Source organism: Cervus elaphus, chromosome 8 (assembly GCF_910594005.1).
Source record: "Cervus elaphus chromosome 8, mCerEla1.1, whole genome shotgun sequence".
NCBI classification, from domain to species: domain Eukaryota; kingdom Metazoa; phylum Chordata; class Mammalia; order Artiodactyla; family Cervidae; genus Cervus; species Cervus elaphus.
In genome coordinates, this window is record NC_057822.1 from 28,365,027 (window position 1) to 28,386,829 (window position 21,803).

Genomic DNA, 21,803 nt, shown 5'->3' on the forward strand with positions numbered 1-21,803 from the left:
TTAGCCGAGGCTCTTTACGATCACAGGCCTGAAACTGGGCTCTCTGACTGTACAATTTTTAATACCTTTGAGACTTTGGACAAATTCCTTGACCTGTCTGTAGGGAAAATAACAGAGTAGTTGTGAGCTTTAAATGAGGTAATACGTATGAGTTTTTATTATAGTGCCTGACATCTAGTAAGTCCTCAATAAATGAGAGCTGTTACTATTTTATTGCTTAAAAGAACTGAGACAAAGAGAATTTCCCAAGTTGTTCTTTTCCTGTTGTATCAGTATTAGACTTCATTTCCAATGTTATTTATTTAGATCATTAGATAAGGCAAAGCCTAGAGAAAGTGTTTTGTTTTCTCTTTTGGCCTCTATTATTAGTTGAAAAGTATAATTGTTTGCTTTTCAAGAGGATATATAAAGGACTGTAATACAGGATAATTCATTCTATAAGTGTATATTTTTTTAGTAATGTAATTATATACATTATATATTTTCTAATTTTCTGATAGTTCTAGACCATTGAAAGCCTCTCAAATGGTGAATTCCTGCATCACCAGCCCTTCTACACCTTCAAAGTGAGTTATATTTCTTGTGTACCCAAAATTTGTATTTTTAAGGATTTGGCTTACCCTAATTTCCAAGATTATCCCCTCCCCTTTTCATATTGTTTCTCTTTTTGCATGATAACTGCTCTGCATTACTATATTTTGGAATTTTCCTAAATCTGCTTTGAACTGTAAGTAGGGTATATTAAGTTTTAACACTGAAGCAAGTTCTGATGATCCTCTCAAAATTTTGCTTTAAAACTTCTTAGATCATCTTTTGTATGTAATATTTTCATCCTACAACTCTAGAAATTGACTGATGACAAAGAATTTTAAGGATTGAAGGTTTAAAGTAACCCTTACTGGTATAAAAAGCACCATTCTTCAAATACATGCATGGAGATCTCAAAATATCTTTTCACATGTTGCTAACTAGTGTGGGACTTCTTATCTTAGACACTGAACTGGAGCCATTCTGAAAGGGGACAGGAAAACAAATACATACTAGAATGTAGCTATTCTACAAATATTTTATATATTTTTGCTTCAGACCAGAAGTTTGTCCAAGAAGGAGACAAATACTATTTTTTTTTAATATACCTCCTCTATGATTTGACTAGAACTACAGTTCCTGATTAGACATTTCTAAATGACTTGGTTGTCATTTGACTTTAAAACTAGTTTTTCTAAAGATTTGATGTCCCAAAGTACTTTTAGAAAAGAGACACTTTTGTTGTTTAAGGGCTTTTGGGGGGCTTATATAACCATAAAATGACATTTGGGAACTGCTATTTTCTTTTCCTCCTGTTAATTATTTTTCAGTGCAATTAGAACCAGATGACTAACTGACTAGAAATGTGACATGGTACCGATATGAATACTCTTGCCCGTTCTCAAGATACAAATGAGCAATACCACTTGGCTGCTTAGAAAGTGAGCAAGTGATGCCTTTACAGGATGAATATTTTTCCTTACTACAGGCAAGCTGCCTTCTGTGAATATAGTAACTATTAATGGAATGCACTCTTTATGTACCAAATCACTATAGTTTCAAGAAAGAGATGGTTTCATTGGGCATCATTATACTTGGCATGGTCAATCTGTTCTCGAGGGTCTTACTGGTATGAGAATTTGAGAGTTGGTCAATAAAGATGATTAGGCCCTAGAAGACCTGTCATGCCGATCAAACTTAAAAGAGGCTGAATTATAAACCAAAATACCATTGGTTCTTCTGTAATATTCTTTGTCACATTTGACCCTGGTATATTAGTAGCCAGGTGTCACCCTCCTTCAGCAAAGAATCTACATAGATAAATAAATAAACGGTATGTTCAGTTTTGCTTGGTGAGCATGGAATCAGAAATGAAGAATTAAGATGGCTAATTGGCTTTTTCGAAGTTATATTAAAAACTCTTTTTAAATACATATTGGGAGGCTATTCAAGTGTTGAGGCTGAAGTGCAGTGATACCCTGACTGCTCTCAGCCAAAGACCATGGTTGGGCTTATCGCTGACCACTTGCCTCTTTTCTTTGATCTACATTGCTACGCATCCTCCTGGTTTCCACTGTGGCCTCTTGTTTCTTGATGCCATCATTCTATATGTTTATTTATAGTTTTCACATTTAGATTATTGCATTTTCTAACTTCCATTTGACATTTTTTTTTAGTATAGCATATGAATTTATGTTAACCTTCATCAAAGAAAGTTTGTGCTTTTTTACCTTTACCACTTTTTCCTTTAGTTTATTTTTGGCTCACTTAGAAGACAACACAGTAACACCTTACTTATCTAGTATCATTGAAAAATATTATTTCATATTCCAAATAAATGAATTTTTATATGATTGAAGCTTGCCTTTTAAAACATTGCCTTTTTAATTTTAATCTTTAAAATGTTTTAACCATTTTAGATGGTTATATCTCTGTAACCTTGCAGAATTCCTTATATTATTAAATGAAATACACTGAAGATAATTTAAATATATTGTAATGACTTAGAACCAGCATTGTAAGTATCCATTATTACACTGTGTTTTAATATAGTAATGCCCTCAGAGGCTCTTAAGTCTTATGAGACAGTTTGCCTTTACATTAAATTACTTTATAGTTCTTTATTGTCCTTTTGGTGGTTATTCTCTCTCATTTCTTAGCTCTCATTTCTTGATGAACTTGCTACATTATTCTGTTCACCATTTCCTGGGGAAGAACGGTCCCTGTTTAAAGAGTAAAGTTCATCATTAGCTTTGAAACTACTGCCTTCCTCAGAAGCTTTTTTTTTTTTTTTTACCTTTTGAGTCTCTCTGTTCTAGAAGGTAGAGGTTGCCAGAAGTTGGACGTGCATATAAATGGATAAGTGGAATGTTACTGTTAATTTCAAAGTACATGGATCATAATTTAAAAGAGCAAAAACTAGTCCTCATACACTCTGTTGTCAAAAACATATATTCATTGCTATGTCTGCATGCATTCTAGTAGAGTACTTGCTTTATAAAGACAGTGACAAACTTCTTTGGAGTTGATCATTAAAAGAAAAAAGGCACGAAGTGATTGGTTTACTGATAATATGAAATAGCATAAGAGTTGTCTGATTTTCAAAGCATGGCTCTTTTGGAGTAGGGCAAAGGTAATGCTTAAATATACCTCTTGATATTTTTTTTTCTCTGTTAAATCATTCTCCATAATGGAAAAACTTTTCGTTTTATTTTGATATTTATACTTCAAAGAAATAACAAGGACAGATATTTACTTATCACTTACATACAGTTGTCTGTTTGTTTGTTTCTCTTAAATTATAGGAATTTCACCTTCAAATCCAAGACCTCCTTAGCTTTATGCCTTGATTCAGACAGTGAAGATGAGCTTAAACGCTCTGTGGCCCTTAGCCAGAGACTTTGTGAAATGTCAGGCAGTGAACAGCAGCAGGAGGACCTGGAAAAAGTAAGTGATTTCTTATCAAAGTATCTGGCTGTATAAACAAATGCCTTTCGTAAGCAACATGGGCAAACTTAATAAATACATATAATAGATCATAAATTTAATGCACCTGTTCAAACACTGAGTGTGCTGTTTGTAGCTATAAAACTTGTGTGTTTAAACATGGATTGAGACTTTTTTTTAATTGAGGTATAATTGACATAAAACATGAGATTAGTTTCAGCTGTATAACATGATGATATATTTGTGTATATTGATTGCAAAATGATCACCACAAGAAATCTATTTTACATTATCACCATACTTATTTACCAAAAAAATTTTTTTTCTTGTGAGTGAGGACTTTTCAGATGTGCTTAGCAACTTTCAAATATGCAATACAATATTATTAACTGTAAATTACATCCCCATGACTTATTTTATAACTGGAAATTTGTACTTTTTTGCTCCTCACCGATTTCATTGACTCCCTAGTCCTCACCTCTGGCAGCCACCGTCTGTTCTCTATATCTGTGGGCTTAGTTTCTTTGTTTTTTTAGATTATACATGTAAGTGAAATCATACAGTGTTTATCTTCCTCTCTATGTAACTTATTTCCCTCAGGGTCCTTCAGTGATGTCACAAATGGCAAAATTTCATTCTTTTTCAAAAGTTTTTTCATGGTTGAATAATGTTCCATCGTGTGTGTGCATGCACACTTAAACACACACTCATTTCACATCTTCTTTATCCATTCATCCATCAGTAGAAACTTAGGTTGCTTCCAAGATAAGATACTTTAAGAAATGAAAGTTGTTGTAAATAAATAGCTTCCTCCTATTAATATTAATCTTCAGAGCTACTTTTACATGTGCTGTGTGTGCTTAATCACTTATTCATGTCCAACTCTTTACGACCCCCTTGAACTGTAGCCTGCCTGGCTCCTCTGTCCATGGGTAATCTCCAGGCAAGAATACTGGAGTGGGTTGCCATGCCGTCCTCCAGGGGATCTTTAACCCAGGGATTGAACCCAGGTCTCCCGCATTACAGGCAGATTCTTTAACATCTGAGCCACCAGGTCCTCAAATAATTACTTGCATTATTTTGATACTAATTATTAATATGAGGAAACCATAGTAAATATTTTAACATCAACAGGCCAACTAGGTAATCTAAAAGTTTGATGGGTGTGAAGGCACAACTTACAGCATCTTCAGTCTTGACACATAATAATGATAGTTAACATTTTTGAAGATATAAGCTTTTCTAGGAGTTTGCATTATCTCATGCAACTGATTTTAAACCTCATTTCAGTAAAATAGCAATTATTTCAGTAGTTATTTTTTGTTCAGACTGTTTCCTGTCTTTAAAGCTAGAGGTAGTTTGTGGTTGCTGACCTTGAGTGAGAAATGACAAAGTGAAAAATTCTCCCAGAAATCAGAGAAATTTATACAGAAAATAACTTCTAAGTAGTTACAAAATCTTTATAGTTTTTATCTTTTTCATCTATTCAAAAAAAAGGAATGAGAGCTACCCACATTTTAAAAAGAAGGATAAGTTTAGTGACAGAATATTTACAGTGTGATCCATGTATATCTGGAAAAAATACACCAGAAACACTTAAATATCTCTTGAGTGGTAGATTTTGAATGAAATTATTTTTATGTATTTTCCAAATGTCTACAAAGAATGTACTTAACATTTATTATAATCAAGCAAGTGAACATGTATCTTTATGTAGTTAGTACATAAAGAATTAAAAGAAAATTAGGCTTCCCAGTGAGTTTATTTATTGGTTATTAGTTGGTAAATAACCCAAAGCATCAAAGAAAGGAAACTTTGGGAATTCCCTGGCAGATGAGTGGTTAGGTTTCCACGCTTCCATTGCAGAGGGCATGGAACTAAGATCCCACATGCCACATGGCGCAGCCAGAAAAAGAAAAAAGAAAGGAAACTTTAGAAATAAACATATCACTTTAAACTCTAGGATTGCTGTATTTGTAGGCATTCTATTTTCTTCTAAAAGCAGTTCTGTTCTTCAGGATTCAAAATCATCCAGAATGGAACCTGAGAAGTCTGAATTGGAACAGTCAGGATTTGACGGAATGAGTGAAGAGGAGCTTCTAGCAGCTGTTTTAGAGATAAGTAAGAGAGAAGCTTCACCATCTCTCAGTCATGAAGATGATGATAAACCAACCAGCAGCCCTGATACCGGATTTGCAGAAGATGATATTCAAGAAATGCCTGAAAATCCAGACTCTGTGGAAACTGAGAAGCCGAAGACAATCACAGAGCCTGGTAGGTTTAACAAAGATAAACATCTGTTAAATAAGACACAACTGTTTTAAAAGATTTATAATAGCAAATGACTTCTACATAATGGGAGATGAGATGGATCTGTATAATGAAGCTATAATATTTTTATGCTCTTTCTCTTTTTTTTCTAACAGAAATGAGAAGTGAATATTGTGAGTTAGTGTCAGAGGCTAGTAGTAGAGTATTCCTTGTCCCTTTAGGTGTCAGTTCAGTTCAGTTCAGTTCAGTCGCTCAGTCAAGTCCAACTCTTTGTGACCCCATGAACCGCAGCACACCAGGCCTCCCTGTCCATCACCAACTCCTGGAGTCCACCCAAACCCATGTCCATTGAGTCGACGATGCCATCCGACCATCTCATCCTCTGTTGTCCCCTTCTCCTCCTGCCCTCAATCTTTCCCAGCATCAGGGTCTTTTCAAATGAGTCAGCTCTTTGCATCAAATGGCCAAAGTATTGGAGTTGCAGCTTCAAAATCAGTCCTACCAATGGACACCCAGGACCAATCTCCTTTAGGATGGACTAGCTGGATCTCCTTGAAATCCAAGGGACTCTCAAGAGTCTTTTCCAACACCACAGTTCAAAAGCATCAATTCTTCGGCAGTCAGCTTTCTTCATAGTCCAACTCTTACATCCATACATGACCACTGGAAAAACCATAGCCTTGACTAGACGGACCTTTGTTGACAAAGTAATGTCTCTGCTTTTTAATATGCTGTCTAGGTTGGTCATAACTTTCTTTCCAGGGAGTAAGTGTTTTTCAATTTCATGGCTGCAGTCACCATCTGCAGTGATTTTAGAGCCCAGAAAAATAAAGTCAGCCATTGTTTCCACTGTTTCCCCATCTATTTGCCATGAAGTGATGAGACTGGATGCCATGATCTTAGTTTTCTGAATGTTGAGCTTTAAGCCAACTTTTTCACTCTCCTCTTCCACTTTCATCAAGAGACTCTTTAGTTCTTCACTTTCTGCCCTAAGGGTGGTGTCATCTACATATCTGAGGTTATTGATATTTCTCCCTGCAATCTTGATTCCAGCTTGTGCTTCTTCCAGCCCAGCATTTCTCATAATGTACTCTGCATAGAAGTTAAATAAGCAGGGTGACAATATACAGCCTTGACATACTCCTTTTCCTATATGGAACCAGTCTGTTGTTCCATGTCCAGTTCTAACTGTTGCTTCCTGACCTGCATACAGGTTTCTCAAGAGGCAGGTAAGGTGGTCTAGTATTCCCATCTCTTGAAGAACTTTCCACAGTTTATTGTGATCCACACAGTCAAAGGCTTTGGCATAATCAGCAGAAATAGATGTTTTTCTGGAACTCTCTTGCTTTTTCGATGATCCAGCAGCTATAGGTGTACATCAAAAGAAAAGTTGGTATTCCTGCATTTAAAAATTGTTTGTGTCAGTTTTTGGTCACTTTTTTCTTACCACTTCTCTCAGAAATTTGTGTAATTCTTTCTTCATTTTTTCATATCTGAACTTATACCAAGTTTTAATGTATAAATCAAGTTCTCCATTCTTCTTTGGGTTTATCCCTTTAAAATGGTGGAAAGACCACTGAACTAAGAGAGCAGGTCTTGGGTGTCTAGCCTTAGCTATACCACCTACTAGTTAAAAATTGTTAGATAAATGATTTAACCCCTTGATAGTTTTCTTATCTCTATGGGGAATCTATGAGACGTACTTCAGATGGTTGGGGTAAAATGTTAAATAATACATAAGTGTTATGTTAAGTGCTATACAAATACAAATTTTTGTGGTAATTATTACTCACATTTTGTTGTTTCTCAAGCTATCACTGCAAACAACAGAACTGAACCTCCTTGCCTTGCACTATGGGTGTCTTAAGATTTTTAAGTAAAAAATTTTCACTGCTTCTCCTCTGGCCATCTCTGACTTTTTTCTGCTGGTACTAAATACTAAAGATTTAGTATCTATATCTGTATAGCTAGCTAATGTGTTTCAGTATGTCAAGTCTAGGATTTTGAAAGTGAAGGCAATACTAGTATATGATACAATTATTTTATTTATTCTTGGGGTTGTTAGGGCCTTGTCAGTTTTGAATTTTATATACAAGCAAAATAATTAGTATGCCTTCAATTTAACTGGAAACAAAAAGCTTATGATTTTTGTATATGGATGTTTCCTTTTTTTTTAACATGTTTTTTATGTCTTGATGGTAAGTTTTTATCTCTTGATGGTAAGTATCCTTATGAAGTCCCCTTCTCTTACTAAACTAACAATCACTGCCTTTGGAAGTGAATCCTAGATATTAGATCATTTCATCAGTAAGGACGTCAGTATCACTAGAAGATAAGAACTCTTTTCAAAATAACATATCCTCCATATCATTATCATACTTTAAAAATTAATAATAATTCTAAGGAATGATCAAATATGATCAAACCCTCCATAAGGTTTTTATTTTGAAAATTTCAAACCCAGAGAGAAGTTGAAAATAAAATATACACTTTTATACCCATGACCTAGATTCATTGACATTTTGTCACTTTCTTTTTCCTCTCCCTTCCACACCGCCCCCATGTGTATGTGTAGTTGTGCAACAGTTACCCCAAAATTAGTGCTTTAAAACAGCTATTTTAATATGTCATAATTCTATAGATTGACTGATCTTAGATGGTAGTTGTTCTGCTCCCTGTATTGCTGGCTGGGCTTTGACTGGGCTGTAACATTCAAGATGGCTCACCTTGGCATCTTGTTGGTATTGGTGAGAAGGGTCAGCTGGGATGCCTAGATAGCCTCTCTGTTCTTCCGGTCCCCTTTCCCTGGCCATCTCTCTCCTCCTCTTCTCTTCATCTTTTCCATCTCTTCATATAATCTCAGGGACTCTCCCTTTCCATGTGGTCTCTTCAGCATGGTAGCCAAATGTCTTACATGGTAGCTCAGGGCTGTCCAAAACACAAAAGGGGCATCTGCCAGGTCTTCTTAATGTGTGAAGTGAAGTCTCTCAGTGATGTCTGACTCTTTGCAGCCCCATGGACTGTAGTCTACGAGGCTCCTCCGTCCATGGGATTTTCTAGGTAAGAGTACTGGATTGGGTTGCCATTTCCTTCTCCAGGGCATCTTCCTGACTCAGGGATCGAACCCCAGTCTCCCACATTGCAGGCAGATGCTTTACCCTCTAAGCCACCAGGGAAGCCCTTAATGTATAGGCTCAAAATTAGGACAGAGTCAGTTCTGTCACATTTTCTTAAAGGACTCACAGGATCTGCAAGTGTTCACTGTGAGTCAGACTACACAGAGTTATAATACCTATATGCATGGTTCATTGGATGCCATCTTTGGAGAATGAGCATGCACACTCTTCTTTTTTAATAGAACTATTTGAAATTGCAAGTATCATAACAGTTTACCCTGAAACACTTCAACCTGACTCTCCTAAGTACATGGAAATTTTCCTGTGTAACAGTTAGCATACCTCAGAATGTTAAGAGTGATTCCATATATAATTCCATATAGAGAGAGCCCACATATACGTTTTCCCATTTATCTGTAACATGTTTTTTACACTTTAAAAAAAAACTCAAACCCAAAGCTTACCCACTGCATTTGGTTGTTAGGTCCCTTTAGTCTCTAGTCAAGGCCAATTTTTCTTTGAAAAATTCCCATTATGAATTGTCCTACTATTCTTTTAACAGCTGTTTTGGATTTTTCCCCCCATACCCTGAAATTTCAGAGCATGGAGATGCGATCATTTTTCTCCTTGTTGCAAATTACCAATTCCAACTGCTTGTCTCCTTTCATCCTACAAAAATCCCTGCTCATTTGAACTATGTAACTTCAGACTTTGCCATATTATTTCTTTCTATAGCTATCTTTTACCTTCCAGTCATTCCACTCCCATCAGCATTCTTAGGGCTTTCAGCATCCTCCTAAATGACCCTGTCAGCCACCTGGTGTCTCAGTTCCTTACCTCAATTCCAAAGAACTTTTCTTCTTCCCCATCTTGACAACTGACAAAACTCAAACCAGTAGTTCTCAAAGTATGTCTCCAGGCCATCAGTATCATGTAGGAACTTGCTGGAAATGCCATTCTTGACCCCCACCCCTCACCTAATGAATAAGAAACTCTGGATGGTGGGGCTTAGCATTCTGTCTTTTGATTCCAGTTGATTCTGATGCTAAAGCTTGAGAACTACCTCCCTAGATTTTGTCATCATCAGTAACTGTATCACCTTTGAAATACTAATTTCAAATATCTTTCTCTAACCCTTTTCTCCCCCTAGCTCAAGTAATGTCATTCTTTTATTCTCTTTATTTCTTGCCAAAGAATGTTCAAATTACCACACAGTTGCACTCATTTCACATGTTAGCAAAGTAATGCTCAAAATTCTCCAAGCTAGGCTTCAACAGTACATGAACTGAGAACTTCCAGATGTTCAAACTGGTTTTAGAGAAGGCAGAGGAACCAGAGATCAAATTGCCAACATCTGTTGAATTGTAGAAAAAGCAAGAGAATTCCAGAAAAATATCTGCTTCGTTGACTACATTAAAGCCTTTGACTGTGGATCACAACAAACTGTGGAAAATTCTTCAAGAGATGGGAATACCAGACCACCTTACCTGCCTCCTGTGGAACCTGTATGCAGGTCAAGAAGCAACAGTTAGAACCAGACATGGAACAACGGACTGGTTCCAAATTGGGAAGAGTACATCAAGGCTGTATTGTATATTGTCACCCTGCTTATTTAACTTCTATGCAGAGTACATCATGCAAAATGCCAGACTGGATGAAGCACAAGCTAGAATCAAGATTGCCGGGAGAAATATCAATAACCTCAGATATGCAGGTGATAACACCCTTATGGCAGAAAGCAGAGAGGAGCTAAAGACCCTTGAAAGTGAAAAAGGAGAGTGAAAAAGTTAGCTTAAAACTCAACATTCAGAAAACTAAGATCATGGCTTCTGGTCCCATCTCTTCATGGCAAATAGATGGGGAAACAGTAGAAACAGTGACAGACTTTATTTTCTTGGGCTCCCAAATCACTGCAGATGGTGACTGCAGCCATGAAATTTTAAAAATGCTTGCTCCTTGGAAGAAAAGCTATGACAAACCTAGATAGCATGTTAAAAAGCAGAGATATTACTTTGCCAAAAAGGTCCATATAGTCAAAGGTATGGTTTTTCCACTAGTCGTGTATGGATGTGAGAGTTGGACCATAAAGAAGGCTGAACACCAAAGAATTAATGCTTTTGAACTGTAATGTTGGAGAAAACTCTTGAGAATCCCTTGGACTGCAAGGAGATCCAACCAGTCCATCCTAAAGGAAATCAGTCCTGAATATTCACTGAAAGGACTGATGCAAAAGCTGAAACTCCAATACTTTGGCCACCTGATGTGAAGAGCTGGCTCATTTGAAAAGACCCTGATGCTGGGAAAGATTGAAGGCAGGAGGAGAGGGGGACAACAGAGAATGAGATGGTTGGATGGCATCACTGACTCAATGGACATGAGTTTGAGCAGACTCAGGGAGATGGTAAAGGGCAGGGAAGCCTGGCGTGCTGCAGTCCATGAGGTCACAAAGAGGTCTAAGTCGTGTCACAAAGGACATGGATGAGTGACTGAACAACAAAAACTTATTTCAACAATTACGTGATCTCATTAAGACTTCCAGTCTGTTGTCTTCTATTTTTTGGCTCTTCCTCACCTCCCTCTTATTATCACGTGCCTCCCCAGCCTATATGCCATATTTTGATTCTCTTCTCTCTGTCCTCTGTTCCTTTGTTGCCTAATGAAATCCCATTTCCCAGCTCAACCAGCTTTTTACTCCATACCTTCACCCAAGCAGCTAAAGATTGCTGGAGAAAATTCACAAACTTGTGATGACTATACTTTCCTCAAATTCACAGCCACATTGTAACATGGGCACTAAATTCTGCTTGTCATTTCTATAGTTCCTTAGTAAATTTCTTTTCTTGGTCTCCATAATGTCTTAAATATATAGTTCTCCTTCCACATATAATCTGGGCTCACAACTTAGCTGTAGATCTTTCAAAGGAAATAGATGCAATCAGATGAAAGCTGTGCCTTCACCTTTGTTATGGAGGAAATGTCCTTGAAGGCCAGTCCCTTCATTCATTCATATCCAAGATCTCATCTACATCTTCTAAAGACTGTCTTGACATTATACTGTTTCTCTTATGCATCTTTTCTAAATCACTCTGTTGTTTTCTAAATATTACCCATTTTAAAGAACCTTATTATTACCTTGTGTTTCCCTATAGCTGTTGCCCCTTTTGTTTGCTCCCTTCCCAGAAAAATCCTTTAAAAGAGTCATTTTACTCATTCTCTCTTTTTTCTTACCATCTCCCATCCTCTTGTCTGCGCTCTCAAAGTGGGCTTTTACCCCCACCACTCCACTCAAATGATCTTTATCAAGTTTACAGTAGCGATATTTCATAAAATCCACCACTCCCTCCTTAACATTTAAAGCTTTATAAACTTTTTTCTATAAACTACTCTTGCTTGGTTTTTTCTTCCTGCTAAACCAACCATTCATCCTAGGGTTTTTTGATTTTGATTTTGCTTTCCTCATCAGAACTGTAACTGTTGGAATATTCCCAGAACACTATCCTTAGCTGTCTTTTTTCCTAAACGTCTCTAAGGGATCTCATATGTTCCCATAACCTCACATACTGATGGTCTGTCAAATTCATATCCTTGCCTGGATCTCTCCCCTAAGCTTTAAACTTACATATTTAAATGCCTGCTTGAAATGTCCATTTGGTGGCTGATTTTTAGCCGCCACCCCCCACCCCAGTAACCTTGCACCATATCAGCAAGTGGTATCACCATCCACCGTTTTTGGTTCAAGCCAAAACTATATCTCACTTGATTTTTTTTGTTTGTTTGTTTGTTTACACCTCATATTCAGTCCGTCAATAGGTCTAGTCTACTCTACCTCCAAAATATATCCTGAATCCAGTCACTTATCAACATCTTCATACCTATAACTCTAGTCTTCCAGCTTTCACTTGGGCCACTACAGTTGATTCCTAATGTCTCTTCCTTTACTCTCACCCCACTGCAGACCTCCTTTCATGAACAAAGCTGCCAGCGTAATCTTTCTGAAGTATAAATCATACATTACCTTTCTGCCTAGAACTTACTGTGATTTCCCATTACGCTTAATCCAGGCTTCTCACTATGACGTCTTCACCTTGCCCCTCTTTTACTCTGCTGCTTTAGCCATACTGATATTTTCTCCCTGTGTCCCTCATGCTAGGCTCGTTTTCATCTCCAAGGCTTTGCACTTAAGCTCCTTCAGGGCAAGTGTCATCTTGCCTTATCACTATATCCTCAGCTTCTTCAGCAGTATGTGGCACGTAGCATGATTCTCAGTAAATATTTGGAGCTCATCTCTTGAATCAACTGAAGAGGGAAAGAAAGACTGGTTAAGTAAGATTTCACTGTTAACCAAAGACGGAGGGAAGAGTGTGTGTGCAAAGGTCCGGATGTGAGGAAGGCCATGGTAAGTTAGTGAACCTTAAAAGTTCAGAATGATCTGCATGACTAGAACATAGTGTTGAGGGGGGAAAAGCAAAAATGAGACTAGAGAGTTACACAGTCTCCAGTTTTTACCTGGCCTAAAATCATGTTTAGAAGTTTGGACTTTGATTTCAAAAGCATTAGGAAGTTATTGAATAATTTTAAGCAAAAGGTATTTGATAAAGATTTGTATTTGAAAAAGATAATTTGCTGCAGTGTAGTGCATAATTTAAAGAAGAACCAAAGTACCCTGTGAGAACTGTTAGAAAGTTATTACAGTAGCCCAAAACAAAAGTTAACATTTGGTTAACATTTGGCATTGGGGAAAAAAAAAAAAAAAAACAGTTGATGGATTCGAGAGAGGGATGGGAAATAGCAATTTATCTAATGTGAGCGGGTAAATGAGAAATCAGAATGACTCCCAGATTTCTGTCTTCAAAAAAAAAAAACACTGGGTGGACACTTACCCCTTGGCTGAAATACAGAATGTAGGAAAGAAGCAGCAGATGATCTTCTTAGTTTAAGAATGTTTTTATCACATGGACCCCCTCTGATCCATTGTGCCAGTTCCTTTAAAGTGTGTTTTTTATTTCGTGGTCTTATTTGTTCCTAGATCTGAAGTGTTTTTGTATCCGTCTGATAATCTTGTTCTGAAGACAGATGTATATTGAGCTTTTTAGCATCTCAAAGTTTCTTACATCTGTTTGCTATCACATGCATTAGTTGCTAGTGTAATTCTAGGATTGTGTAAGATATATTAGTACATTGAGTGCTGAAAATTATTGGTTAAGAATTGTGCCTCTGTCACCTTTTTTTATGAGTATGTTTTGAATAAAAATAATAATGTTCATCTTATTTCCTAAAATAGCAGCCTCAACTCCCAAATCTTTTTTCCACTTGAAATGCTTAACATCAACTAACTTTGAACGTCTCAGTTCCAAATTTCCAGAAGTGGTCTAGTTGGTTAACTCTCTCAGATTTTCATTCCTGATCCAGTAAGCTAAGGCCAAAGGGACAGGCAGGATCTTATATGCTTCAGAGCCACCCCTTCCAGGCTTTGGAAATGATTGTTTCTCCAAAAATGGAGGAGTAAAAAAAATTTTTTAATTGTAATCATACTGCTTTTTGCACCTAATATATCCTGAGTTTCTTTTAATATTCAGAATTAGTTTTAATGGTAAATATTCATTCAGTTGCTGCTGCTGCTAAGTCACTTCAGTCATGTGCGACTCTGTGCAAACCCATAGACGGCAGCCCACCAGGCTCCTCTATCCCTGGGATTCTCCAGGCAAGAACACTGGAGTGGGCTGCCATTTCTTTCTCCAATGCATGCATGCATGCTGAGTCGCTGCAGTCGTGTCCGACTCTGTGCGACCCTATGGGTAGCAGCCCACCAGGCTCCTCTGTCCACAGGATTCTCTAGGCAAGAATGCTGGAGTGGGTTGCCGTTTCCTTCTCCAATTCAGTCAGTAAGTCAGTTCAATTAAAAAATGACTAGTTGCTGATTGAGTCTAAAATCAAGATGCTGTAAGCTTCAGAGTTGTCTGTATTATGGAAAAGTATCTACCATTTCAATGGTTCCAATGAAGTATTGGGGCAGGTAAAGAGTACACACTAATTTTAAGTCCATATGAAATAATCCTGTAAAGCCAAAATTCTTACTGACTGGCTAAACTTTTTTTTATGAGAACTTCCTTAACTTGTTAAGGTGAAAGTTTTTGCTCTGGTAAAATGTTAGAAGGGAAGGAGGTGCCTTGCTTTTCTCCCCACTCTTACCTGTATTAAAAATTACAATGAAATTTCAGGTAACCAGAATAAAATTACATACCTGTACTGTTTATTCTGGCTAACACTAGAATAAGGAGAAAATATATAATAGATGCTAACTGTCCAATAGTGATGAATGGGTGCTCTACTGGGCTGTCCTCCAGTCCATGTAAGTGTAAGGAGATCTGCTACTAGAACTCAGAACTAGCACTGACTGAATGGTCGGAACATCATGCTTCGTTGTTTGGACGTATGAAGCAGTGGCATTAGCACTAGGAGACTCTAATCTAGAAACTGAGAATGAACAGAAAAAAAATGAAGGCTTAAATTTTTCTTCTCTCCCTGGTTGAATGTTTTAAACATAATATGTTGTCATATACTTGTATGGTACATGAAATGTTTATTACATATTTTATGTAGCTCTTCTGTTTAAAATATGCACAAGGCTCATTTGATTGTTAATGTAAAAACACTCATGATATACAATGTAGTAACGGAAAATCTCAGTAATTGGCCTAATCATTCTATCCTAATTCTTACTTTATTTACCCTAAACAATACTTTATTCCTAGTAATTGGTCATATGACATAACCTATGAATATGGCTATTTTTTTGTCTCCATCCTTAACCACGGTGCTTCTAATGATTGGTCAAGTTTCAGAACCATTACTGTAGGCCAGTGGTTCTCAACCGAGGGCAGTTTTGTTCTCCAGGGGACATTTAACAGTGTCACTTCTGGTTGTCACAGCTGGGGAGGGTGGGGTTGCTACTGGGATCTGGTAGGTAGAGGTCAAGGATATTGCGAAATATTATACAGTACACAGGGCAGCCATCTCCCCCATCCAAACAAAAATCCCACCCAAAGTGCCAATAGTGCTGAGATAGGGAAGCCCTGATCTAGATGTAGCAAGGGGAGATTGTATGTCCCAAGCAAGTTATGTCTGGGGTTAAGATACATTACTCTTTGAATAGTACATGTCACTCTAGGGTGGAGATTTCAGTTTATAAGAGGATTTCCCAGTGATGTTCTGTTTTGCTTCCTCAGATCCTGCCAGTTTTACTGAGATAACTAAAGACTGTGATGAAAATAAAGAGAACAAAACTCCGGAAGGATCTCAAGGAGAGGTTGATTGGCTCCAGCAGTATGATATGGAGCGTGAGAGGGAGGAACAGGAGCTTCAGCAGGCATTGGCTCAGAGCCTCCAGGAGCAAGTAAGAGATACCTGCATATCTGTCTTTTCCAAGAGATAGAGCAATAGTAATAATAAAAAACATTTGTTAAGCACTTTGTGTCAGGCATTGGTCCACGTGATTTACATACAGTAAATCTTTGAGCCACCTAAACAAACTAAATTTGCTTTGGGCCTTTTCCTTAGGTTTGAAACAAATACTAATTTTTTTTTTAATCCAAGTGCAACAAAATGTCTTGTTGGTTACCTCCTGTTACCATGATTTGTTGCATGCTAAAGCAAGATGGATTATTGGAGATCATCCCTAGTCCAGCTTTATTTTGTAAGCAGTTAAAACAGCCAGTATGCAATCATGATTTTATCATTGATATTTTAAGGCAAAGAATATAGGGTCATAATTTTAACTGCATTTTATCTGGGGAGCTTTAAAAGGAGTACTGATGCCCAGATTGTTCTGCCCCTCAGAAATTCTGATATAATTGATCTCAGATGTGGTCTGGGCGACTAGATTTCTTTCTTCTTTTTTTCCCTAAACTTCCACCAATGATTCTAATGTGCAGGCAGTGTTGAGACCTGCTGCTTTAAAACTGTTTCAGAACCAGCTGTTCTGTATCCTTTTATTTATAAAAAGTACCTCCCTAGTTGCCTTGTCATCAAAAATATATATATGTCAAACTGTTTCACAAATTATTTATAGTAATCATTTGTTTCAGAAAAACTTACTTTCAGTGGAAAATAAGTTTTATTTCTTAGCAATAGCTCAGGCGTGCTCAGGCGTGCCCAACTCTGCAACCCTGTGGACAGTAGCCCCCCAGGCTCCCCTGTCCATAGCATTCCCCAGGCAAGGATACTGGAGTGGGTTGCCCTTTGCAGAAAAAGAAAAAATTCAGAGAAAAGAAGGGGGAAAAAAAGAAAAAATTTCAACAACCCTCCTTTTCACAGACAAAGACTTATTTTTCTTGTCAGCTGACCTGGTTAAAATTGTCTTATTTTTCTCAGATGTGAGGATTATGAGATGAAGGTTTCTTTAGTTTGGCACACCTTCTTATTTAGTCGCTAAGTTGTGGACACAGCTTTTTGCGACCCCTGGACTATAGCTCCCCAGGCTCCTCTGTCCATGGGATTTCCCAGGCTAAAACACTGGAATGAGTTGCCATTTCCTTCTCCAGGAGATCGTCCCAACCCAGAGGTTGAACCTATGTCTCCTGTGTTGGCAAGCAGATTCTTCACTGCTGAAGCCACCAGGGAAGCCCTGCATCATTCTATGAATTACTGAGAGAGAGTCCTTTACCATCTTGTCTCAGTGTAAACTTTATATACTTGGATAAATTTAAGTAATCATGTTTCCTCTTAGAGAACACCTCTGTGACTTTCTTGAACACAGTATTATTGTTCCCAGGACTACAATGCAGGATAGTTCATTCTAAGCTTCTTATATATTAACTCTAAAAACAAGTCTAGAATTGAGAAAAGTATAAAAACAGTTTTATATTTTTTTCATTACTCATGCATCCTTTGTAAATTATCTTTTCTCTCAAGATGAAAGGGAAAATTTGTAGTCAACATTTTCCTATTCCTTTTTATAATTAGTCATTTAGTTGAGACATTTTCAGAGGTACTTTTTTTTTTTTCTTTAAAGAAAACCTCAGGGACTTCCTTGACGGTCTAGTGGTTAAGACTCTGTGCTTCCAAGGCAGGGGGGCACAGGTTCAATCCCTGTTTGGAAAACTAAGATCCCACACGCTGTGGGGCATGGCCAAAACAAACAAACAGAAAACACTATCATAAAGAAAACCTCAGATATATTAGAAAAGCATAGAAATCTATGAATAGTATTTTGTGGAAATTTTGTTTTATCTTGTTGTCATAGATGTAGGCTCAGTGATGTGGTAGAGCCAGCTCCCTGTCAGCTTAGGAGAACCCATTATACATAGCTGTTCCCAAATCTACAGTCAGAGTTACATTGGTAGCTTAAAACTGGCCATAGTAGGAAGACAGTTTTGGAAAAAGTAAAGAACTTCTCCATCTCTCTCAAGAGGTCATATTCTAAACATTCATACGTTTATAGAAAGCATTATTAGCAAATACGTTCAGAGCAACTGGTTTTATCCTTATTAAGTAAGTTTAATCAGTACTTCTTTAAATACTTTAGTTTTGTCCTTGTTCCTTTAGGAGGCTTGGGAACAGAAAGAAGATGATGACCTCAAAAGAGCTACGGAGTTAAGTCTTCAAGGTATGGAGATTACTTTAATTACATTTTTTTGTATGATGAAATGTATCACACGCAGAGGAGTATATAAAATGTTTTGTCATCTTTAATAACAATAACAAATTTGAACACCTCCCAGGTAAAGAAATAGAACCTTAGAAGTTACTTGTATATCCCTTCCCTACCCTCCCTCCCAGAGGAAAGCAAACACTCAAACATAATTTTCTCATCTCTTCAGTTTTTCATCTTTTTGTTATTTTTCTCTACTGTCCTGAAAAGTTTCTCCAACATTATCACCAACTTCAAACTTTTTTTAGTATTTTATGTCTATTTCTAATTTGCAAGAACTGATTTGTGATTGCTACTTTTCATAAAATTTTGGGGTGGGGTAGTTCATGAAAGCAATACCATCTCAACTCTGAGGATATTAAACATACTTCATTTTTTGTGTGTATTTGACGTTTTCATCTCCCTGAGTAGATTCTCTTTTCTCCATTTTGCTCTGTCTTGTGTGTTATTTTGGTCTTTATGTTTCGTGTTAGAGCCTTTCCTCAGTTATCTAGTAATCCTCAGTATCTGGTAATCCTTGGCTGTCAACTCATGATTAAGAGTAGGGGACTAAATACTTGCTGGTGGTCCAGTGGCTGAGAATCCGCCTGCCAATACAGGGGACACAGGTTCAATCCCTGGTCCAGGGAGATCCCACTTGCTATGGAGCAACTAAGCCTGTGCGCCGCACCTACTGAGTCCACACTATAGCCTAAGAGCCGTGAACAAGAGAAGCCACTGCAATGAGAAGCCCATGCACCACAACAAAGAGTAGCCTCAGCTCACCGCAACTAGAGAAAGCCCACCCACAGCAGTGAAGACTCAGCACAGCCAAAAAATAAACAAATAACTCTTTTTTATTTAAAAAAAAAAAAAAGTAGGGGACTAAAAAGATTATTGGAAGCTCTGAGTATATGAATAGCTAGAGCTTGTCAACTTTGAGTTTTATAGGATTTTACTATTTAGGGGATGGCATTAATATTTTAGGCCTCCCCTTGGGCTGGTAAGATTCCTAAAGAAAGTGTTCTAGTTTTATGCCTTTGCCTAAAGATAAAAAGATGTGGCTGCCAGAGTTCTGGAAGCCAAGTATAGGAATAGGGCCTTCTGGGGGTCAGGGTGGGAGTTACTCATATCTTTGAATATGTACACTGTGGTCTCCTCCCATTTTCGGTATGGTAGTCCTTTGTGCCTGGAATCCCCCCAATGCAGAGACTGTTTTACCAGCTCTCCAGAGAGCAAAGCTCCAGACTTCTGTCATTGCCCAGCAGCATAAAATAGCGGGGAGTGGCTCTAAGAGTCTGTAACTCAAACAGCTTTTCCCTAATCCTTATTTTTATCCTATTCTTAGCCTCCAATTTCAGAGGTACCTGGTATTTCCAAGTTGTATCTTTTGAAGACCTTGTGATATAAATTGGATTGATTCTCAACTTTTCCAATACTGACTTAGGTTTTGGCTTTGACTATCTTAGGTCTGCTAAGTCTTGTCACTCCTGTATATTCCAGCTTCCAGAATTTAGATGCTATAATCTCTTCCTGTTCTTCCCATTTTTAAGTGTTCATAACTTTTAAACAAGCGTTAAACAAGGCTTCATTTCTGTACAAACGCTCCTGGGATTTTTTATTTGAAGCCATTGAGTAAAGATGGATTCTTCCAGTGGAAGCACATCATTAAGGAGGGGGAAAAAAAATGGATCTTGGATTTATTTATCTATTTAGTGTATTTTAGGTAAAACTTAGTTAAATGTTGAATTTCCATTATTTTTGTTCAGTTCCAAAGTATGATTTAATATTGAAGAAAATGAAAGGATATTGATCTTTTTATGGTCTCTTTTCTATGAGATACTTTATGTTTGCTGGTGGCACCTATAATATGCACCAGATGTGTCAAATCTAACATATCTTACAGGTATTCAGTGAAACTGAATTATCTAACATATATTTTTATTATATGTTAAAACAAATTATATTCTAGACAAATAATTTATATGTCTAACAAATTATATTCTCTTTTTCAGTTTCATTCCTTTCTTAAGAGTATTATCCCCTTTGATATACATATGTTTAAAACAAAGGGGAACATTTCTTTTACAGATAACTGGTGCCTGAATTGCTATTCCCTAGAGTAGGCTGGGTGAGTTGGAACCCTAATAATAATATGTCTTTTGTTTCTTAGGATGATAAAATGTGTACTTCCAGCTGTTTTTCATCTTCCCAACTGTGTCTCTTTGTGTCTATTCTGAGAGCTTTTACAAGACTTTGTCTTTGTGTTCTTCAGAGTTTAACAGCTCTTTTCTGGATTCATTGGGCTCTGATGAGGACTCTGGAAATGAAGATGTTTTAGATATGGAGTACACAGAAGCTGAAACTGAGGAACTAAAAAGAAATGCTGAGGTAGGTGACATTATATTCCTTTTGTAAAACAACTGGTCATGTTGTCAGTACTCCTTCTCTTGCTCCTTATCTTCAAAGGACATGGTCATTGTCCATTGCAGGTTCATTTCTGCCCCTTTGGCAGCCGTCAAAAGGCCCTCGCTTTCTCTTGAGCTTTACTTCTCATTACTTACACAGAATATTCAAAACAAAATGAAAGAGAAAAACAAAAGAAAAACAGAAATACATCCTTGACAGCCTTATGTACATGTTAGGTAATAACTAGTAATAGCTCTCAAAGTTACATATATGTTAAATCACCTTCAGTTTTACCAAAACTATTTTATCTTTAAGGTTAAATACTAAAACTAGTTGATTGTTACTCAGTGAAAACTGTTGAATTAATAACATTTAACTAGAGCACTTGGAATCTTTTTTTAACCCTTTTTTGCCCTAAATAATTGCTTTTTTCCCATTTTCCAATTTTTTAAAATAATTTTAATTACCCAGATCCCACTGTTCTAACTACTGTTTATTTTATTTAATTTTTAGCTAACATTGAGCATTTAAATTTTCTTCTTTTTTCATTATAATATCAAGGAACTGTGTATGATTATAATGTTTCTATATTTAGGATTTTCTTCTTTAAGGAAATCCTCAGAAATAAATTACTGCATCAAAGTATTTGAACATTTTAATTGTTTCTGGCTTACCTATAGCTATATTTCTTCCCAATTTCTTCCCAAAATTATGTTCTTTAGTAATGCCTGAAGTGCATGAATATCACTTTTCAATTTTATTTTCTTTTCCTTAAAATATTTAAAATGTAAAAGTTCATCCATAATCCCTACATCAATATAGCAACTCTTTTCATTATTTTCATTCTGTTTTTTAGTACTTAACCATTAACATTATCTTTTCATATAGATCTATAGTTATATTGT

General features: G+C 36.9%; 1 protein-coding gene across 8 annotated transcripts in view; it reads left to right on the plus strand.

Moving 5' to 3' along the window:
• USP37 (ubiquitin specific peptidase 37) overlaps nucleotides 1–21,803 on the plus strand; it is a 91,504-nt gene that overhangs the window by 63,299 nt on the left and 6,402 nt on the right. For 7 of the 8 annotated variants that reach the window (XM_043910055.1, XM_043910056.1, XM_043910051.1 and 4 more), the window contains 6 exons: nucleotides 501–566; nucleotides 3,333–3,474; nucleotides 5,493–5,748; nucleotides 16,088–16,254; nucleotides 18,405–18,465; nucleotides 20,765–20,880. In XM_043910055.1, the coding sequence (XP_043765990.1) occupies nucleotides 501–566; nucleotides 3,333–3,474; nucleotides 5,493–5,748; nucleotides 16,088–16,254; nucleotides 18,405–18,465; nucleotides 20,765–20,880 (808 nt within the window). The remainder of the gene's footprint in view (nucleotides 1–500; nucleotides 567–3,332; nucleotides 3,475–5,492; nucleotides 5,749–16,087; nucleotides 16,255–18,404; nucleotides 18,466–20,764; nucleotides 20,881–21,803) is intronic. The other variant, XM_043910057.1, reaches the window with a different exon arrangement.